Raw genomic sequence first — 16,928 nt, 5'->3', positions numbered from 1 at the left:
GGGCTAAGAAAGCAGGAGCCAGTATCTGCTTAGTGACCACCGTGGGGCAGCCACTGGGCTAGATCTGTTTACCTGTGCTACTTCAGCTAATCAGACACTTCCTGCATACGAAATTCAACCCACAAGGGAATAACTGAAAAACACGCTAAGTATACATTTAGGTTCTAGATGGATATATTCCCTCCCTTTTTAATCGTCTGAGCAATTTTTAAAAACTATAGAAAGTTACAAAGCGTTATATTAAATGTATTCATATCCTGTCACCCAGAATTAGCCATCATTAACATTTTATCATGTTTGCTTTTAGCTTTTACATTAAATGGTTGGGAAAAAAAAAGTTTAAGAGGTTTATCACATCAAATCTTGTCCCAACTCCTTACCACGGGCTGGCTCCAGGCCCCATTGCAATCACTGTCATAATTTTGCTATATCACTCGAGGCCATTCTTCATACTTTTAACATAAATATGTAAGTATTCATTAACATAGTATTTGGTTGCTTTAAAAATATTTATATAGATTATTTCATACTGTACGTGTTACTCCTATCCTGGTTTCATTCAACATTGCATGTAAGATTCATCCAAATCAAAATATAGTTGTAGTTTATTTCTTTCAACTGCTGTATAGTATTCCACGGTAAGACTGTATCACGTTTTACTCACCCATTTTCCAATAAAGGCCATTTTCCAATAAACAGGCCAGTTCTAATTTTTTCCCACTACAAACTAGGCTGCAAGCATGTATCTACCTTCCTGTACATTTGTGAGAGTTTCTCCCTACTACCTCACCAACATCTGGTACATCATCTAAGATGTTCTGCTAATCTGATGAATGATTTTAAAAGGTAGCTTGCTGCTTTGATTGGCATTTCCAGGATTACTGGTGAGGTAGAGAACTGCTTATGTTTACTGACCAGTTGGATTTCTTCTTTCTTGATTTATCTGTTTATTTTGTTTGCTCATTTTTTCCCCTATTTGGGCATGATTCCTTTATAAAATCAGAGGCATTTAAAGCAAAAACATTAAGAATATGTGATGCACCCCCTCGCTCGAAAGACAGGGGCTGAAACCTAGAGGTTAAGGGTCTGTTCAAGATCACATGGTGAAACAGGTCAGCACAGGAGCCTGGGTTAGGATGGAGATCTCTAGATCAGTAAACCAATATCCTTTCCACTGCTCTATGCTCCCTTACCAGAAGGAAATGAGCCAATAGCCAAACTCAAGGCCTAGAATCTGATGAAAGAGTCTAAAGCTTAAAGTCAGGGGTTGCCTAACGATTAGGCTGAATTGCTTAGTCAACAAAGACTCCAAGACTGCAGGGTGCAGCAAGAGAGAAGAGCCCATGAGACTCCCTAGGCGCCAGCTGAGATCACCACACCCCCAAACGGAGCCAAGAGGCCCTCCTCTCTCTCCCGTTCCAAGCTGCTGTAAAGAGCACACCCTGGAAGAGGCCTGTGCCCACACCACTGCGAGCCACAGGTGAAAAAGGTTGCCTAGTGGCTCCACACTCTGGGCCTTGAACCCATCTTTTCATGAGAACCAGGGCTGATCCCGTGATGCCTTCCATCTCAGTTTACCTCGGTCACCACCCCAAATCATCTGTCTTCTCCATGTTATACTGACCCCATCTTCCAACATCCTTGCTCCCAAACTCCTGGAATCTGCTCTCTGGACCCAACAGAATCTACTACCAGCCCATTTCCTATATCTTCAGTTGCTCTTACAACAAAAATCTGGCTGCCCTGTGACCCTCTTGAGTGGAAGTTCTTTAATCATCCACACTGCAAATGCTGGAACAGTGTCCAGCACGCACTAAGCATGCAATAGATATCTGGAGATCAACTCCAGGGTTCTGACGTCTTCTTTGCTTATCCCTGTTCACTCTGGAACCTCTTAACTTTTTTTTTTTTTTTTTTTGCGGTACGCGGGCCTCTCACTGTTGCGGCCTCTCCCGTTGCGGAGCACAGGCTCTGGACGCGCAGGCTCAGCGGCCATGGCTCACGGGCCCAGCCGCTCCGCGGCATGTGGGATCTTCCCGGACCGGGGCACGAACCTGTGTCCCCTGCATCGGCAGGCGGACTCTCAGCCACTGCGCCACCAGGGAAGCCCCCTCTTAACTTTCTTCAAGCCACAGTTCATGACAGAAGATTTTTTTCATCAAGATCCCCTCCTGGTTGCTGTCACTGACTGATTTCCCTTTGGATGCCTCCCTCTTCCCCTCCATCTCTACTGCTGTCGCCATTCTCAGTCACTACAACCTGCACAAGGATGATCCAGCCAATGCCTTCGTCTCTCAGTTTCCTGACCTCACCTTCAATGGTCCTGTCCTCCCCTCATCTTAGCCACTTACTCCCAAGGTCATTCCGTGTCATCACAGCAAAGGTACAGCCTACCTCTGAGATCCTGACTTCAAGCATCCCACTCCGATCCCCACATCCTATCCTTCCGCCAATTCACTCTAGTGCCCCCATCGCCATCTCCTGCACTTTATTAAGATGTTCAAATCAAAACTACACTGTACTATCAACTCACACCGGTCAGAATGGCCATCATCAAAAAATATACAAACAATAAATGCTGGAGAGGGTGTGGAGAAAAGGGAACCCTCTTGCACTGTTGGTGGGAATGTAAATTGATACAGCCACTATGGAGAACAGTATGGAGGTTCCTTAAAAAACTAAAAAGAGAACTACCATACGACCTAGCAATCCCACCTCTGGGCATATACCCTGAGAAAACCATAATTCAAAAAGAGTCATGTACCACAATGTTCATTGCAGCTCTATTTACAATAGCCAGGACATGGAAACAACCTAAATGTCCATTAACAGAGGAATGGATAAAGAAGATGTGGTACATATATATATTCAATACAATGGAATATTACTCAGCAATAAAAAAGAACAAAATAATGCCATTTGCAGCAACATGGATGGACCTAGAGATTGTCATACTGAGTGAAGTAAATCAGACACAGAAAGACAAATATCATATGATATCACTTATATGTGGAATCTAAAAAACAAGGGTACAAATGAACTTATTTACAAAACAGAAGTAGAGTCACAGATGGAAAAAACAAACTTATGGTTGCCAGGGATAATGGGGGTGGGTGGAGGGATAAATTGGGAGATTGGGATGACATATGCACGTTGCTATATATAAAATAGATAACTAATAAGAACTTGCTGTATAGTACAGGGAACTCTACTCAATATTCTGTAATGGCCTATATGGGAAAAGAATCTTAAGAAAAAAATAAAAAGAGTGAATATATGTATAACTGATTCACTTTGCAGTACACCTGAAACTAAACAACATTATAAATCAACTATTCTCCAATAAAAGTTAAAAAAAAAAAAAGATGTCCAAATCCATCGACCCTCCTACAGTGTTTTTACCACCCTCATACCCCATCTCCTCACTTTGGATCCATGTTCTATCATTATAATCACTGCCTTCTAAAGCTTCTTAACTCCCCTGCTTGTCTCTCTTGCCCTCATGGTTCTTAACCCTGATGAAATCCGAGAGGCCACCACGTCCCTGCCTGCACTCCAGCTGGTGAACTTTCCTGAACAAAGACCACCACCATGATTGGTTTAACTTTAAATATACACCCGCCAATAACAAACGGGCAGTCAATACTGCTTAAAAATCCTCACACTTCCCTGATACAGTTGCTTTCCTGTTCTCTAACTCCTTCACACGCTTCTCCTTAAACCTCTGATGCCCTCTCCTCCCACTTTAATCTTGGCTGATTGATGTTGTTTCGTATTTTATAGGAAAAAACATAGAAGCAATCAGACTTCATCATCTTTCACTACCAAACCTGAACCTGTATTCTCTGCTTTTCCTCCAGCGACGACAGATGAAGTGTCGGGTCCTATTTCTGGCCCATTTCTCCATTTAGACACTGGTTCCCACTACTTTCAGCTTCTCCAGGACTTCGGGTGACAATCACCAGCTCTCTCCCACATCACCGGTTCTTCCCTGTCTCCTGGCGCATTCCTCTCAGCATCCAAGCTCGTTCCAGCGCCTCCCATCTTACCAACTACCTGATATTTCCCTACTTGTTTTTTTATTATCTTGCTCTCTCTATTAGCAAGCAAACATGGATGTTGTTCAACAGCACCCAGCACCAGGAAACTTTTTGATTTCGTCTGTACTGGACCAAACTGTGAAGCCATGCCAACCAAATGAGACTTTTTTTAGATACAGTGATTTCTGAGAGAACATGGACCCATTCACCACTTCTTCTCATGACCACCTCACAGCAAAAAGTTACACTTTGTATTACATCAATGGCTCTGTAGGTAATTTGGTGATTTTAAGAAATAGGAAACTATCATTATACCAATGGTACAATCAATCTCACATATTATCACAGTGCGATGAATTTCAACATTTGGTTTTAATTTTTTTAAAAGGCAAAGTGTAACAAACTTGGGCTTTAAAATTACCAGCCAGAGTACACCTGAAACTAACACAACACTGTACATCAACTATACCCCAATAAAAATTTTGAAAAATAATAAACAAAATTACACAACCAGAAAAATAATGCATTTTACTTGTTAGGGTCTCTTCACAGCCAGCACAATCATTTTTGTGCTGCTCTCAGGCTAAGCTCTGCTAATTAGAGCAACATCACTTTGCTAGGTAAATATTTTGCACGCACCCCTGCAAGATGAACAAAATTTAAAAGCACTATAAGAATTTAAGTCAGAGCTAGACTGAAACCATTTCAACAGATTTCAATATCAAATGTGAACTCCGACGTGGGCTGCCTGGGTTCAAATCCCTGCCTCTGACAGTTTCACTTGTGACAAGTCACTCAGACATCTGTCTTCCTGTCTATAAAATAGTTGCTGTGAGGGTAAACTCAGTTAATACAGTCATCTCTGGTATCCACAGGGCATGTGTTCCAGGATCCCGCATGGATACCAAAATCCATAGATGCTCAAGTCCCTTATATAAAATAGCGTAGTATTTGCATATAAGCTATGCACATCCTCCCGTACACTTTAAATCACCTCTAGGTGATTTATAATACCTAATACAATGAAAATGCTATGTAAATACTTGCCGGCTCTCAGCAAATTCAAGTTTTGTTTTTTGGAACTTTCTGGATTTTTTTTCTCGAATGTTTTCTATGTGCAGTTGGTCGAATCCGCAGATATGGAAGGCCAACTGTATACGTAAGATCTTCCAGCAGTGCTTGGCATATTGTAAGTACATGTCAACTACCGTTATTATGAAAGACAATCAGTGCTGTCAGGAACAGAAATCTCACCTGATTAAAACAAATAACATTCACTGACTGAAGTGAGATTTCTTTCGAAACACTCAGACAGTGCTTGAGGGGAGGGCAGCGATTTTCACTATTTTATAAGTGGAATAAGTAACAACAAGCCCACGAACACAAGAGTGATTTTCCATGAAACAAAGAGGAACTGAGAAAACGGCTAGGACTCACCATCCATGCTGTCAAGAGAACAGTGGAGATGGAGAGCTGTGCGGCAGGATCAGGTGCCCAGGAGACGGCAGGAGATGCAGGACCTTGGCTGTGTGAAATGAACATAAGAAAAGACACCCTTGAGCCTTCTCTCTCACATCGCACGCGTATCCAGCAAACCCAGAAGCCTACAAATTGTAGGGGCTCGAGCTCAGAATTCATCCAGACTCTGGCTATTTCTCACCCCACCGCCAACACCATCTGCCTCCTAGTATGGAAGCAGTTCCTTTTCTTGTCTCCAAGCTATGGTTACAGAAACTCGGTTGAAGTATAGTTTGTTTGATATTAGGTTACACAGATGAGACAAATTGTGAACAGGTATTATGAACGCTGGTCTAAATAGTAGGGCCATTTATGTTTTATTTCTTGTAACACATCTGAGGTCTACATTGTCCATAAGAGCCTATTGTGTGGTTCTACTTAGTTGCAGCCTTAGTCACATCAAGATTTCGATTCAGTACTAGTTAGCAAAGCTCAGAGGAATTAGTTGGCATAGTTAATTAGGATAAAGTCATATAATTCTGTGCACTTTCCTTTTTTCATTTAAAATGGTTTTTAGAACTGCAAGAAGAAAATATAAATTTTTCTAGGCTACTGATTAACTTACATGGGCCCTATAATATATATGACCTTGCTAAGTCCGATGTCAAATATTAATTATGGTGCTTTCTTTTCATTTATTCAACAAACATTTCTATGGACCCATCATGCAGGTTCTATGGACCCTGCACTGTGTTGTCTACTGGGGAATCTGCGGGATTGTAAGCTTCCTGAGAGCTAGGTAGGAGCAAACTGTTCTTGTTTATTTGTATAACCAACCCTGTTTTCCCCCGAACAAACCCACGCACCCTTCCTCACCCTCACAACTAGGACCATCCGACAAGTGCTAGGGGTTCTATCTCCAGTATATTGCTCAAATCTTTTACTTCTCCCCAATTTCACTGCCAAAGAGCCTAGTCCAAGCCACCATCAATCTTTTGCCTGGACTACCGTGTTAGCTTCCTGTATTGGTCTCCCTGTCTCTGTAATTTATCCTCTGTACAAAAGCTACAGTAATCTTTTCTTTCCTTAGTAGTCTTTTAGGAACGTTAAGTCAGATGGCAGCATTCCCTTGATAAAATTTCTTTAATGGTTTTTCCATTGCCCTTAGAACAAAATTTACAAAAGTTCCTGCGAGGCAATGGCTACTCTCTCTCCCGCCTACTTCCACTTCCTCTGTTTCTTCTGAAACCACTCCGCCCCCCCTCCCCCGCACGGAGGATGCTCCAGCCAGACTAGCCTGCTTTCAACTTCTTGAACACACAAGTGCTTTGGGGCCTCACGTTCTTTGAAAAGCTCTCCCCTAGTTCCTTCTCATCCCTCAGTCTCTGCTTAACTCTCCATTTTTCTAAGCCTTTCCAGACCACCCTATCTGACCAGGCCCCTGGAACCCTCTCACCTCCTCCTTTTCACGACTTTATTGCACATTCCACTATGGTGTACCTGTCTGTTACCTGTTAGCCACTTTAAAGTGTAACCTTCACGAAGGCTGAAGTGATGGGTGACGCATTCAGTAACTATTAGCAAATCATCAATTTGAACAAATGAATGAATGAATAAGACACAGTACAGACGGCACCCGTTTAGCAAGCGTTTTAAAAGGTTACCTTTAAAAAGAAGAAACTGGACCCTTAAATAGCCTGGACGGCCGAACACCTGGCACCTCTCGGTGCATTTCGGAACTGCCCGCAATCCCCCAGCCCCGGAACCTCCACCGCTCAGCACTCAGCGCCCACCCCCGCGCCCGGCCCCGCGCTCGGCCCAGGTCGCCCCCGCGCTCGGCCCAGGTCGCCCCCGCGCTCGCCCAATTCCAGTCTCACCCACCTGAGCGCTCCCGAACTCCGCGCCTCCCGCCCTCGGAGCTCGCTAAACTCTCCCACAGACGCGCGCGGGCAGTCCCTCAACCTGCCCCTCAACAGTCGCAGACCCGCACCTTAACCGGCTCCGAACTCCTTCTCTTTCCACAGCCAGACCGCCAAAATTCCAACTCGACTCCGCCCCCACGCCTCTGACGTCAGACGCACGCCGGCTCGGGGCTGCACTGATTGGCTACTTCAGAGGTCTTGGCGGAAACGACCGTGGGGGGGCGGGAAGAAGGTGACCCTTGCGTAGCGCAATCTGATTGGCTCACGTGACCGGCGCCCTCTTTGTTGGGGGCAAGGGAACTTCCGGTCGGTGCAGCCCTGGCTTCCTCCGGTAAGTGTTCTAGCGTCCCCACAGGCGCCGGGAAGTAGAACTGTCCCTGTACGGTATGTTCATAGGAGGTCAGAAGTTAGTTCCTGACACTTTCCGGCACTGACCGTGTCATCCAGTTCTGAGCCTCGTTTTCTCTTACGCTTGACGCAGAGAAGCCTGCACACTGAGGCTCAAACCGCGGAACCCACTGCAGACCTTCCCCCTGCCCTCACAGATTGGCTGTGGCTGGGTTGACTGTATAGAGGTCTGAACAGGCTTGTTGATAATTTCGCTCGGTTGGTTATTTTACAACCTCGTTTTCAGTTGAGCTAATGGGACTGAAAAACAAACCAAAAATCTGGTCCACTTTTATCTCTCTCTGACCGTCGTCACCGTCTGTAAAATGAGAAGGAAAGACTAGATGAGATTCTTAGACCCAGTAGAAACCACTGTTTGCGGAGGAGTTCGTGGTCCGTGGACTTTAATTGCGTCAGAGTTGGGAATAACTGTTTTCTGCTTCTTCCCACCAAAATGTCAGCATCGGGAGATCAGGGGACCGTGTCTTTTTCATCTTCCTAGCTCTTCCTCTGTCTTTTCTCTTGCTGTTGGTGCCTGGCACACAATAAATGTTTACAGAGAGAAAAAGTCGAATAGAGTATTTGCTCCTGAACAAGGCACTTAGCTTTGGCGGGGGCGGGGCGGGGGGTCAATTTCTTCATCCGTAAAGTGCTGATAATAGCGATAACTAGAGGGTTTCAGGAAGGATCAAATGAGAATTTCCAGTACCTTTTCACACACTGGTTATCAGCCATAATCTTAGTGCCTCGGGTGTACATGTTTGGACAAAGACAAGGTCCATATTGTAGGCATTTCGTCTAGTTTGGGAGATGTGATCTATGCATAAAAGACAAATAACATAAGGTGACTACCAGGGAGCACCAGTCTTGCTGATGAGGAGGTAAAAGATAGGTGGAAAGATGAGGTGGAAACATTTTAAAATGTAGGTAAAACAAATAGGGTGGCAGATGATGAATATTCTGTAAGCGGTAAAGAGGCCCCGTTTGAGCAGGTGGGGGAGGAAGGTAGATGGATAGAGAAAGGTGTGGCTAAGTGCCCAGACTATGCAGTTAAGACTGCATGATTTTTAATTGCCACATGCTAACTGTGCAACCTCGGCTAAGTTACTTAACCTCTCTGAGCCTCAACTTTCTCACGTGCAAAACAAGGACAGTCATAGTTATTTCATAGGGTATTGTGAGGATTCATGAGAAAAACTTGAAAATATGCAGAGTGTGCCCAGCACATGTAAGCATTAAAAGTGTAATAACTTTTATTCTTACTACTTTATAAGGCAATGCTTAGGACGATTAAGCTAACAAAGATAGGTGCTCGGGAGAATTCCCTGGCGGCACAGTGGTTAGGACTTGGTGCTTTCTCTGCCGTGGCCCCAGGTTCAATCCCTGGTCAGGGAACTAAGATCCTGCAAGCCGCACAGTGCGGCCAAAAAGAAAAAAAATTCAAAAGATAGGTGCTCAGGAACTGGATACACCAGAAATTGAACACAAAGAAGCTTGATAGATCGTGATAGTCCCAGACTGTGAGAGCTGAAGGGAAGGGACGAATTGGAAGCACTTTACGAAGGAAACTTATCTGCTTTGGTAACTGACCAGAGGAAAGTTACCTTTGGCAGATAAAGGAGAGGACGATGGCCAGGTTGGCAACAGCTGAGAGACGGCTGACTTACAGAGGAGGAGCTTGCTTTGGACAGGGTAGAGATGTGAGTTCAGCCTGAGGCGATGGTGGGGAGATTTCAGCGCTACCTTTAGATATGTGACCCAAGCCAAGGGGACATATCAGGGCTGCAGGTGTAGGCTTAGTGAGTGCAGTTGAGTTCTCTAAAGTAGAGATTGTAGAAGCAGAATATCTTTGAGTATGTTTCCAGGGTTAATGCACCAGACGATTAAATCGATGCTTCCACCTTTCGGCCCAGCAGGAAACAATGCTATTCAAAATCAGAAAATCAGGGCTTCCCTGGTGGCGCAGTGGTTGAGAGTCCACCTGCCGATGCAGGGGATACGGGTTCGTGCCCCGGTCCGGGAAGATCCCACATGCCGCGGAGCGGCTGGGCCCGTGAGCCATGGCCGCTGAGCCTGCGCGTCCGGAGCCTGTGCTCCGCAACGGGAGAGGCCACAACAGTGAGAGGCCCGCGTACCGCAAAAAAAAAAAAAAAATCAGAAAATCAGGTCTTCTGTTGGAATTAACAGCCGGTTTCCAAAGCACCCACACCACCTCCCTGTAGACATCTGTTTACATCTGCCTTCACATCTCATGCTTTATGGCACAGAATTCTCTACAGTCTTATCCCAAACTTGAATTTGCCCAACTAACTGAACAAAAACACTTTACTGAGAAAACTGTCATCCTTCCTCAGAGGCAGTTCTCTACTTGAAGATGAATGGCCCTCCTGAGAAAGGAAAACCCAGCCTCCTTAATTTTCCTAACAGAATATTGTCTTTGTTGCCCAAATAAATGTCTATTGCTTTTCAAACAATCTAGAGGTTACTTAAAGCAACAGGGTATGTTCCTCCATCTCAACTGATGCTTTGCAAAGAGAAGCCAATAAAAAAAACTCTAGCCTTGCTGGTTTTAATTAATTCATGAGAATGCTCAACACATTTCTTCCTTAGTTTTGCTGAGTTAATAACTACAATACATACTCTATGCATGCAGAATAAATTCTACCCGCGATTATGGCTCCATATGTCTAAAGGACAAAATTGCTACATAAACCTATCAGCTTACTGAGAGTTCCTAAGCCAATATTTTTTTGTATTATACTTCATATCTTTGCAATTACTTACCTAGAAAAAAAGAACACTTGCAATACTCAGTGATGACCAATATCTTCACAAAGAGAACATAATGTTATTTCAATAATTTTTAAAATGACGAACTCTGTAAGTCAAAGGATACCAAAGAAGATGGTAAAATTACTTCTACTTTTTGCTTTCATAGCAAAGCAGTTTTGGTACCTGTCCTTTCACTAAAACATTTGAATATTGGTCCATATACTTGATTCCTATTACACTTCAAAGCTGCAACTAGCTGTTCTATCAGCCTTCTTCCATTGAATTAATGATTGCATAATAAATCTGATATTTCATTAAAAGCAATTCCAACTTAGCCCTTTCACTATGGGTCAAATGAAATTGTTGGTCAATTTTCACCATAATCTTGATTTTATGATTTAATCTGAACAATTTTATATGTGTTCATATTAAATAATCTTATATATAGTTAAAAGGTTTTTTCTTCATTTTTAAAGAAAATAATAGACTTTATTTTTTTAGAGCAATTTTAGGATTACAGAAAAATTGCGTGGAAAGAACAGAGTTCCCATATAGCCCCTTCCACACACACAATTTTTTTTAGTAGATCTTTATTGGAGTATAATTGCTTCACAGTACTGTGTTAGTTTCTGTTGTACAACAAAGTGAATCAGCCATATGCATACATATATCCCCATATCTCCTCCCTCCCTCCCTATCCCACCCCTCTAGGTGGACACAAAGCACCGAGCTGATCTCCCTGTGCTATGCAGCTGCTTCCCACTAGCTATCTGTTTTACATTCTGTAGTGTATATATGTCCATGCCACTCTCTCACTTCGTCCCAGCTTCCCCCTCCCCGTGTCCTCAAGTTCATTCTCTACATCTGCGTCTTTATTCCTGTCCTGCCCCTAGGTTCATCAGTACCTTTTTTTTTTTGAGATTCCATACATATGTGTTAGCATATGATATTTGTTTTTCTCTTTCTGACTTACTTCACTCTGTATGACAGACTCTAGGTCCATCCACCTCACTACAGATAACTCAGTTTCGTTTCTTTTTATGGTTGAGTAATATTCCATTGTATATATACACCACATCTTCTTTATCCATTCACCTGTCGATGGACATTTAGGTTGGTTCCATGTCCTGACTATTGTAAATAGTGCTGCAGTGGACATTGTGGTACGTCCTCCTTTTTAAAATTTATTTATTTTTTGGCTCCGTTGGGTCTTCGTTGCTGTGTGCGGGCTTTCTCTAGTTTCAGCAAGCGGGGGCTTCTCTTGTTGCAGAGCACAGGCTCTAGGAGCGCGGGCTTCAGTAGTTGTGGCTTGCGGGCTCTTAGAGCACAGGCTCAGTAGTTGCGGTGCATGGGCTTAGTTGCTCTGCGGCATGTGGGATCTTCCCAGACCAGGGCTCAATCCCATGTCCCCTGCATTGGCAGGCAGATTCTTAACCACTGCACCACCAGGGAAGTCGCACATGTCTCTTTCTGAATTATGGTTTTCTCAGGGTATATGCCCAGTAGTGGGATTGCTGGGTCATATGGTAGTTCTGTTTTTAGTTTTTTAAGGAACCTTCATACTGTTCTCCATAGTGGCTGTACCAATTTACATTCCCACCAACAGTGTAGGAGGGTTCCCTTTTTCACCACACACTTTCCAGCATTTTTGTTTCTAGATTTTTTGATAATGGACATTCTGACTGGTGTGGGGTGATACCTCATTGTAGTTTTGATTTGCATTTCTCTAATAATTAGTGATGTTGAGCATCTTTTCATGTGCCCCTTGGCCATCTGTATGTTTTCTTTGGCACACACACAATTTTATTATTAACATCTTGCATTAGTATGGGACTTTCTGTTACAATTGATGAGCCAATATTGATACATTATTAACTAAAGTCTATAGTTTACATTAGGGTTCACTCTTTGTTACACATTCAATAGGTTTTGACAGAGGTATCCACCATTACGGTATTATGCAGAATAGTTTCACTGCCCTAAAAATCTTCTGTGCTCTTAACCCCTCATCCCTCCACCAAACCTCTGGCAACCACTGACCTTCTTTACTGTCTCCGTAGTTTTGCTTTTTCTAGAGCATTATACAGTTCAAGTCATACAGTGTGTAGTCTTTTCGGATTGGTTTCTTTCACTTAGCAATATGCATTTAAGGTCTCTGCATGTTTTTTTGGGTGTGGTTTGATAGCTTATTTCTTTTTAGCACTGAATAATATTCCATCACATGGATGTACACCACAGTTTGATTATCCATTTATCTGTTGAAGGACATCTTGGTTGCTTCCAAGTTTTGGCAGTTATGAGTAAAGCTATTATGAACATTCATGTGCAGGTTTTGTATGGATGTAAGTTTTCAATACATTTGGGTAAATTCCAAGGATTGTGTGCTTAGTTTTGCAACAAATTGCCAATCTGTCTTCCAAAGTACCATTCTGCATTTCCATCAGCAGTGAATGAGAATTCCTATTGTTCCACATCCTCCTGAGCACTTGGTGGTGTTATTGTTTTGAATTGTAGCCATTCTAATAAGTGTGCGATGGTATCGTTGAAATTTGCAATCCCCTAAAGACATACGCGGTTTAGCATCTTTTCATATGTTTATTTGCCAACTCTACATCTTTGGTGAGGTATCCATTATCTTTTTTTTTTTTTTTTTTTTTTGGTGGTACGTGGGCCTCTCACTGTTGTGGCCTCTTCCATTGCGGAGCACAGGCTCCGGACGCTCAGGCTCAGTGCATGGCTCACGGGCCCAGCCGCTCCGCGGCATGTGGGATCCTCCCGGACCGGGGCACGAACCCATGTCCCCTGCATCAGCAGGCGGACTCTCAACCACTGCGCCACCAGGGAAGCCCTCCATTATCTTTTGACCTTTAAAAAATTGGGTTGTTTTCTTATTGTTGCATTTTAAGAGTTCTTTGGATATTTTGATACCAGTTCTTTCTCAGATCTGTGTTTTGTAAAGATTTATTCCCAGTCTGTGGCTTGAGTTAGTTTTTGTGAAAGGTGTAATAAGGTCTGCAACTAGATTATTATTATTATTTTTCTTTTTGAATGTGGATGTTCAGTTGTGCCGGCACCATTTGTTGAAAATACTATCCTTTCTCCACTGAATTGCTTTTGCCCCTTTGTCAAAGACTCTCTGGGTCTATTTCTGGGCTCTCTGTTCTGTTCCATTCATGTGTTTGTCTATTCTTTCACCAGTACCACACTGTCTTGATTACTGTAGTTTTATAGTAAGTCATGAAGTTGGGTAGTGTCCACCTTCCAACTTTGTTCTTTTCATTCAATAGCGTGTTGGCTATTCTAGGTCTTTTGCTTCTCCATATAAACTTTAGAATCAGTTTGTTGATAGCCACAAAATAACTTGGGATTTTGATTGTAATTGCATTGAATCTGTAGATCAGGTTAGGAAGAACTGATATCTTAACAATATGGAGTTTCCCTATACATAAACATGGAATATCTCTCCATTTATTTCTTTTATTTCTTTCATCAGATCTTATACATATTTTATTGGATTTATAACTAAGCATTTCATTTTGGGGTGTTAATATAGATGTTATCGTGTTTTTTTAATTTCAAGTTCCAATTATTCATGGCACACTGATATTGGTAATCTGTGTCTTCTCTTTTCTTAGTTAATATGGGTAGAGGTTTATCAATTTTATCAATTGTTTCAAAGAACCAGCTTTCGGTTTCATTGATTTTCTCTATTGAGTTCCTGGTTTAAATTTCATCGATTTCTGGCCTCAGTTGTATTATTTTCTTCTGTTTATTTTGCGTTTAACTTGCCATTCTTTTTCTAGTTTTTTTTTTAAAGAAGCGTTAACTATTGATTTTAGATCTTCTTTTCTATATATGCAGTCAATGCTACACATTTCCTGCTAAGCCCTGCTTTCATTTCATCCCCAAATTTTGATGTTATATTTTATTTCATTTAGTTTAAAATATATTTAAATTTCTCTTGAGACTTATTTAATCCATGTATAATTTACAAAGTGTATTTAATCTCCAAGTGTTTTGAGTGTTTCCAGGTATCTTTGTGTTATTGATTTCTAGTTCAGTTCCACTGTGGTATGAGAACATACTGTGTATGATTTCTGTTGTTTTAAATTTCTTAAATTTAAATTTCTGTGTTTAATGGCTCAGAATGTGGTCTGTCATGGTAAATGTCCTCTAAGAGCCTGAGCAGAATGTGTATTCTGTCATTTGTACACTATGAAGTATTCTATAAATGTCAGATATAGTTGATTGATGCCGTTCAGTTCAACTATGTTCTTAATGATTTTTTTGCCTATTGGGTCTGTTAATCACTGATAGAGGGATTTTCAAGTCTCCAGCTATACTAGTGGATTGGTATATTTTTCCCTGTAGTTTTTCCCTTATGTATTTTGATGCTGTGTTTTTAGGTACATATACAGTAGGGATTTTTATGTCTTCTTGGAGAATTGATCCCTATATCACTTTGTAATGCCCCTTTATCCCTGATAATTTTCCTTGCTTTGAAATCTTGTCTGAAATTAACATAGCTACTCTTTCTTTTGATTAGTGTTGGCATGCTGTATCTTTCTCCATCTCTTTACATTTTATCTATATGTGTCTTTATATTTAAAGTGGGTAGAGAGCATATAGATGAGTCTTGCTTTTTTATCCATTCTCAAAGTTTCTGTCTTTTAATTGGTATATTGAGACCAATGATGTTTAAAGTGATTACTGATATAACTGGATTAACATCTACCATATTTGTTACTGTTTTCTGTTCACTGCCCTTGTTCTTTGTTTCTTCTATTGTCTTTCATTCTATTTCTGACTTTTCCAGTTTTAATGGAACATTTTATGTTATTCCATTTTCTCACTTCTCTTAGCGTATCAATTATACTTTCTAAAACTTTTTTTTGGGGCGTGGGGTGGTGTTGCCCTAGAGTTTGCAATATACATCGACTACTAATCCAAGTTCACTTTCAAAGAATACTATATCACTTCATGGGTAGGGAAAATACCTTGTAACAGAGTATCCCCAATTCTTCCCTCCCATCCCTTATAACATTGTTGTCATTTATTTCATTTATCCATTAGCTATAATCACCAAATACTTGTGGCTATTGTTACTTTGAACAAACTGTATTCTATTTGGGAATTCCCTGGCAGTCCAGTGGTTAGGACTCCATGCTTTCACTGCCAGGGCCTGGGTTCGATCCCTGGTCGGAGAACTAAGATCCCACAAGCCATGCAGCACAGCCCAAAAAAACACCAAAAAACAAGAAACGAGAAAACCTATTATCTGTTCATGAAGAATAAGAAAAATAAAAGACTTTATCTTCATGTATCCTTTCTCTAATGCTTTTCTTTTCTTTTTATAGATCTGAGTTTTTGACCTTCTCTGAGGAGCTTACATTTCTGGCAAGGCAGGTCTACTGGCAACAAATTCCATCAACTTTTGTTTGTCTAAGATAGTCTACTGCTCCTTCACTTTTAAAGAATAATTTCCATGGACACAGAATTATAGGCTGGTGGTTCTTCTCTCTCAACTGTCTTCTTGCTTGCATGGTTTCTGAAGAGAGGTCTGACATATTTCTTATCCTTGCTCTTCTATAGGTAAGTTATTTTTCCCTTTTGGCTTCTTTCAAAAATTTTTTTTTTGTTTTTGATTTTCTGCTTTTTGCCCATGATACACTTAGGTGAAGACTTTTTTGGCTTTTATCCTGTGTGGTGTTCTCTGAGTTTCCCAGATCTGTGGTTTGTACCTGTCATTAATTTTTGAAAATTCTCAGCCATTATTACTTCAAACATTCCTCTGCCCCCTTCTCTCCTTCTGGTATTCTCATTGTACACTTTCTGTAACTGCCTCACAGTTCTTGAATATTCTGTTCTTCTTCATTCTTTTTTTAAAATTGCTTTTCAGTTTTGGAAGTTTCTCATGCCATTTCTTCAAGCTCACTGATTCTTTTCTCAGCCATGGTCAGTCTACTCATGATCTCATCATAGGCATTCTTTATTTCTGTTACAGGCCTTTTGATTTGTAGTATTCCCTTTTGAGTTTTTCTTAGAGTTTCCATCTCTCTGCTTACATTACCCCTCTGTTCCTGCATATTGTCACTTTTTCCATTAGAGCTCTTAGGATGTTAATCACAGTTGTTTCAAATTCCATTTTATATCTATCCATTATGTCTGAGTCTGGTTATGATGCTTTCTTTATCTTTAAAAACTGTTTTTTGGTCTTTTAGTATGCCTTAAAATTTTTTGTTGAAAACTGAACATGATGTACTAGGTAAAAGGAACTGTGGTAAATAGGCCTTTGGTGTGGGGTTTTTGTTTATCTGGTTAGGAGTTGGACTATTAGTGTTTGCTGCAG

At 41.5% G+C, this 16,928-nt stretch overlaps 1 protein-coding gene across 4 annotated transcripts in view; it reads right to left on the bottom strand.

Annotated features, from left to right (window-relative positions):
• MCM10 (minichromosome maintenance 10 replication initiation factor) overlaps window positions 1-7,589 on the bottom strand; it is a 102,614-nt gene extending 95,025 nt beyond the window's left edge. For all 4 annotated transcript variants that reach the window (XM_060121479.1, XM_060121472.1, XM_060121465.1 and 1 more), the window contains exons 1-2: window positions 7,489-7,589; window positions 5,478-5,565 (exon numbers count right to left, since the gene is read on the bottom strand). In XM_060121479.1, coding sequence (XP_059977462.1) covers window positions 5,478-5,484 — 7 coding nt within the window. In that variant the 5' untranslated portion in view covers window positions 5,485-5,565; window positions 7,489-7,589. The remainder of the gene's footprint in view (window positions 1-5,477; window positions 5,566-7,488) is intronic.
• Window positions 7,590-16,928: the final 9,339 nt, after the last annotated feature.

The sequence above is a fragment of the Lagenorhynchus albirostris genome, chromosome 1 (assembly GCF_949774975.1).
Source record: "Lagenorhynchus albirostris chromosome 1, mLagAlb1.1, whole genome shotgun sequence".
Classification (NCBI taxonomy): domain Eukaryota; kingdom Metazoa; phylum Chordata; class Mammalia; order Artiodactyla; family Delphinidae; genus Lagenorhynchus; species Lagenorhynchus albirostris.
This window is presented reverse-complemented; position numbering and strand designations above follow the sequence as displayed.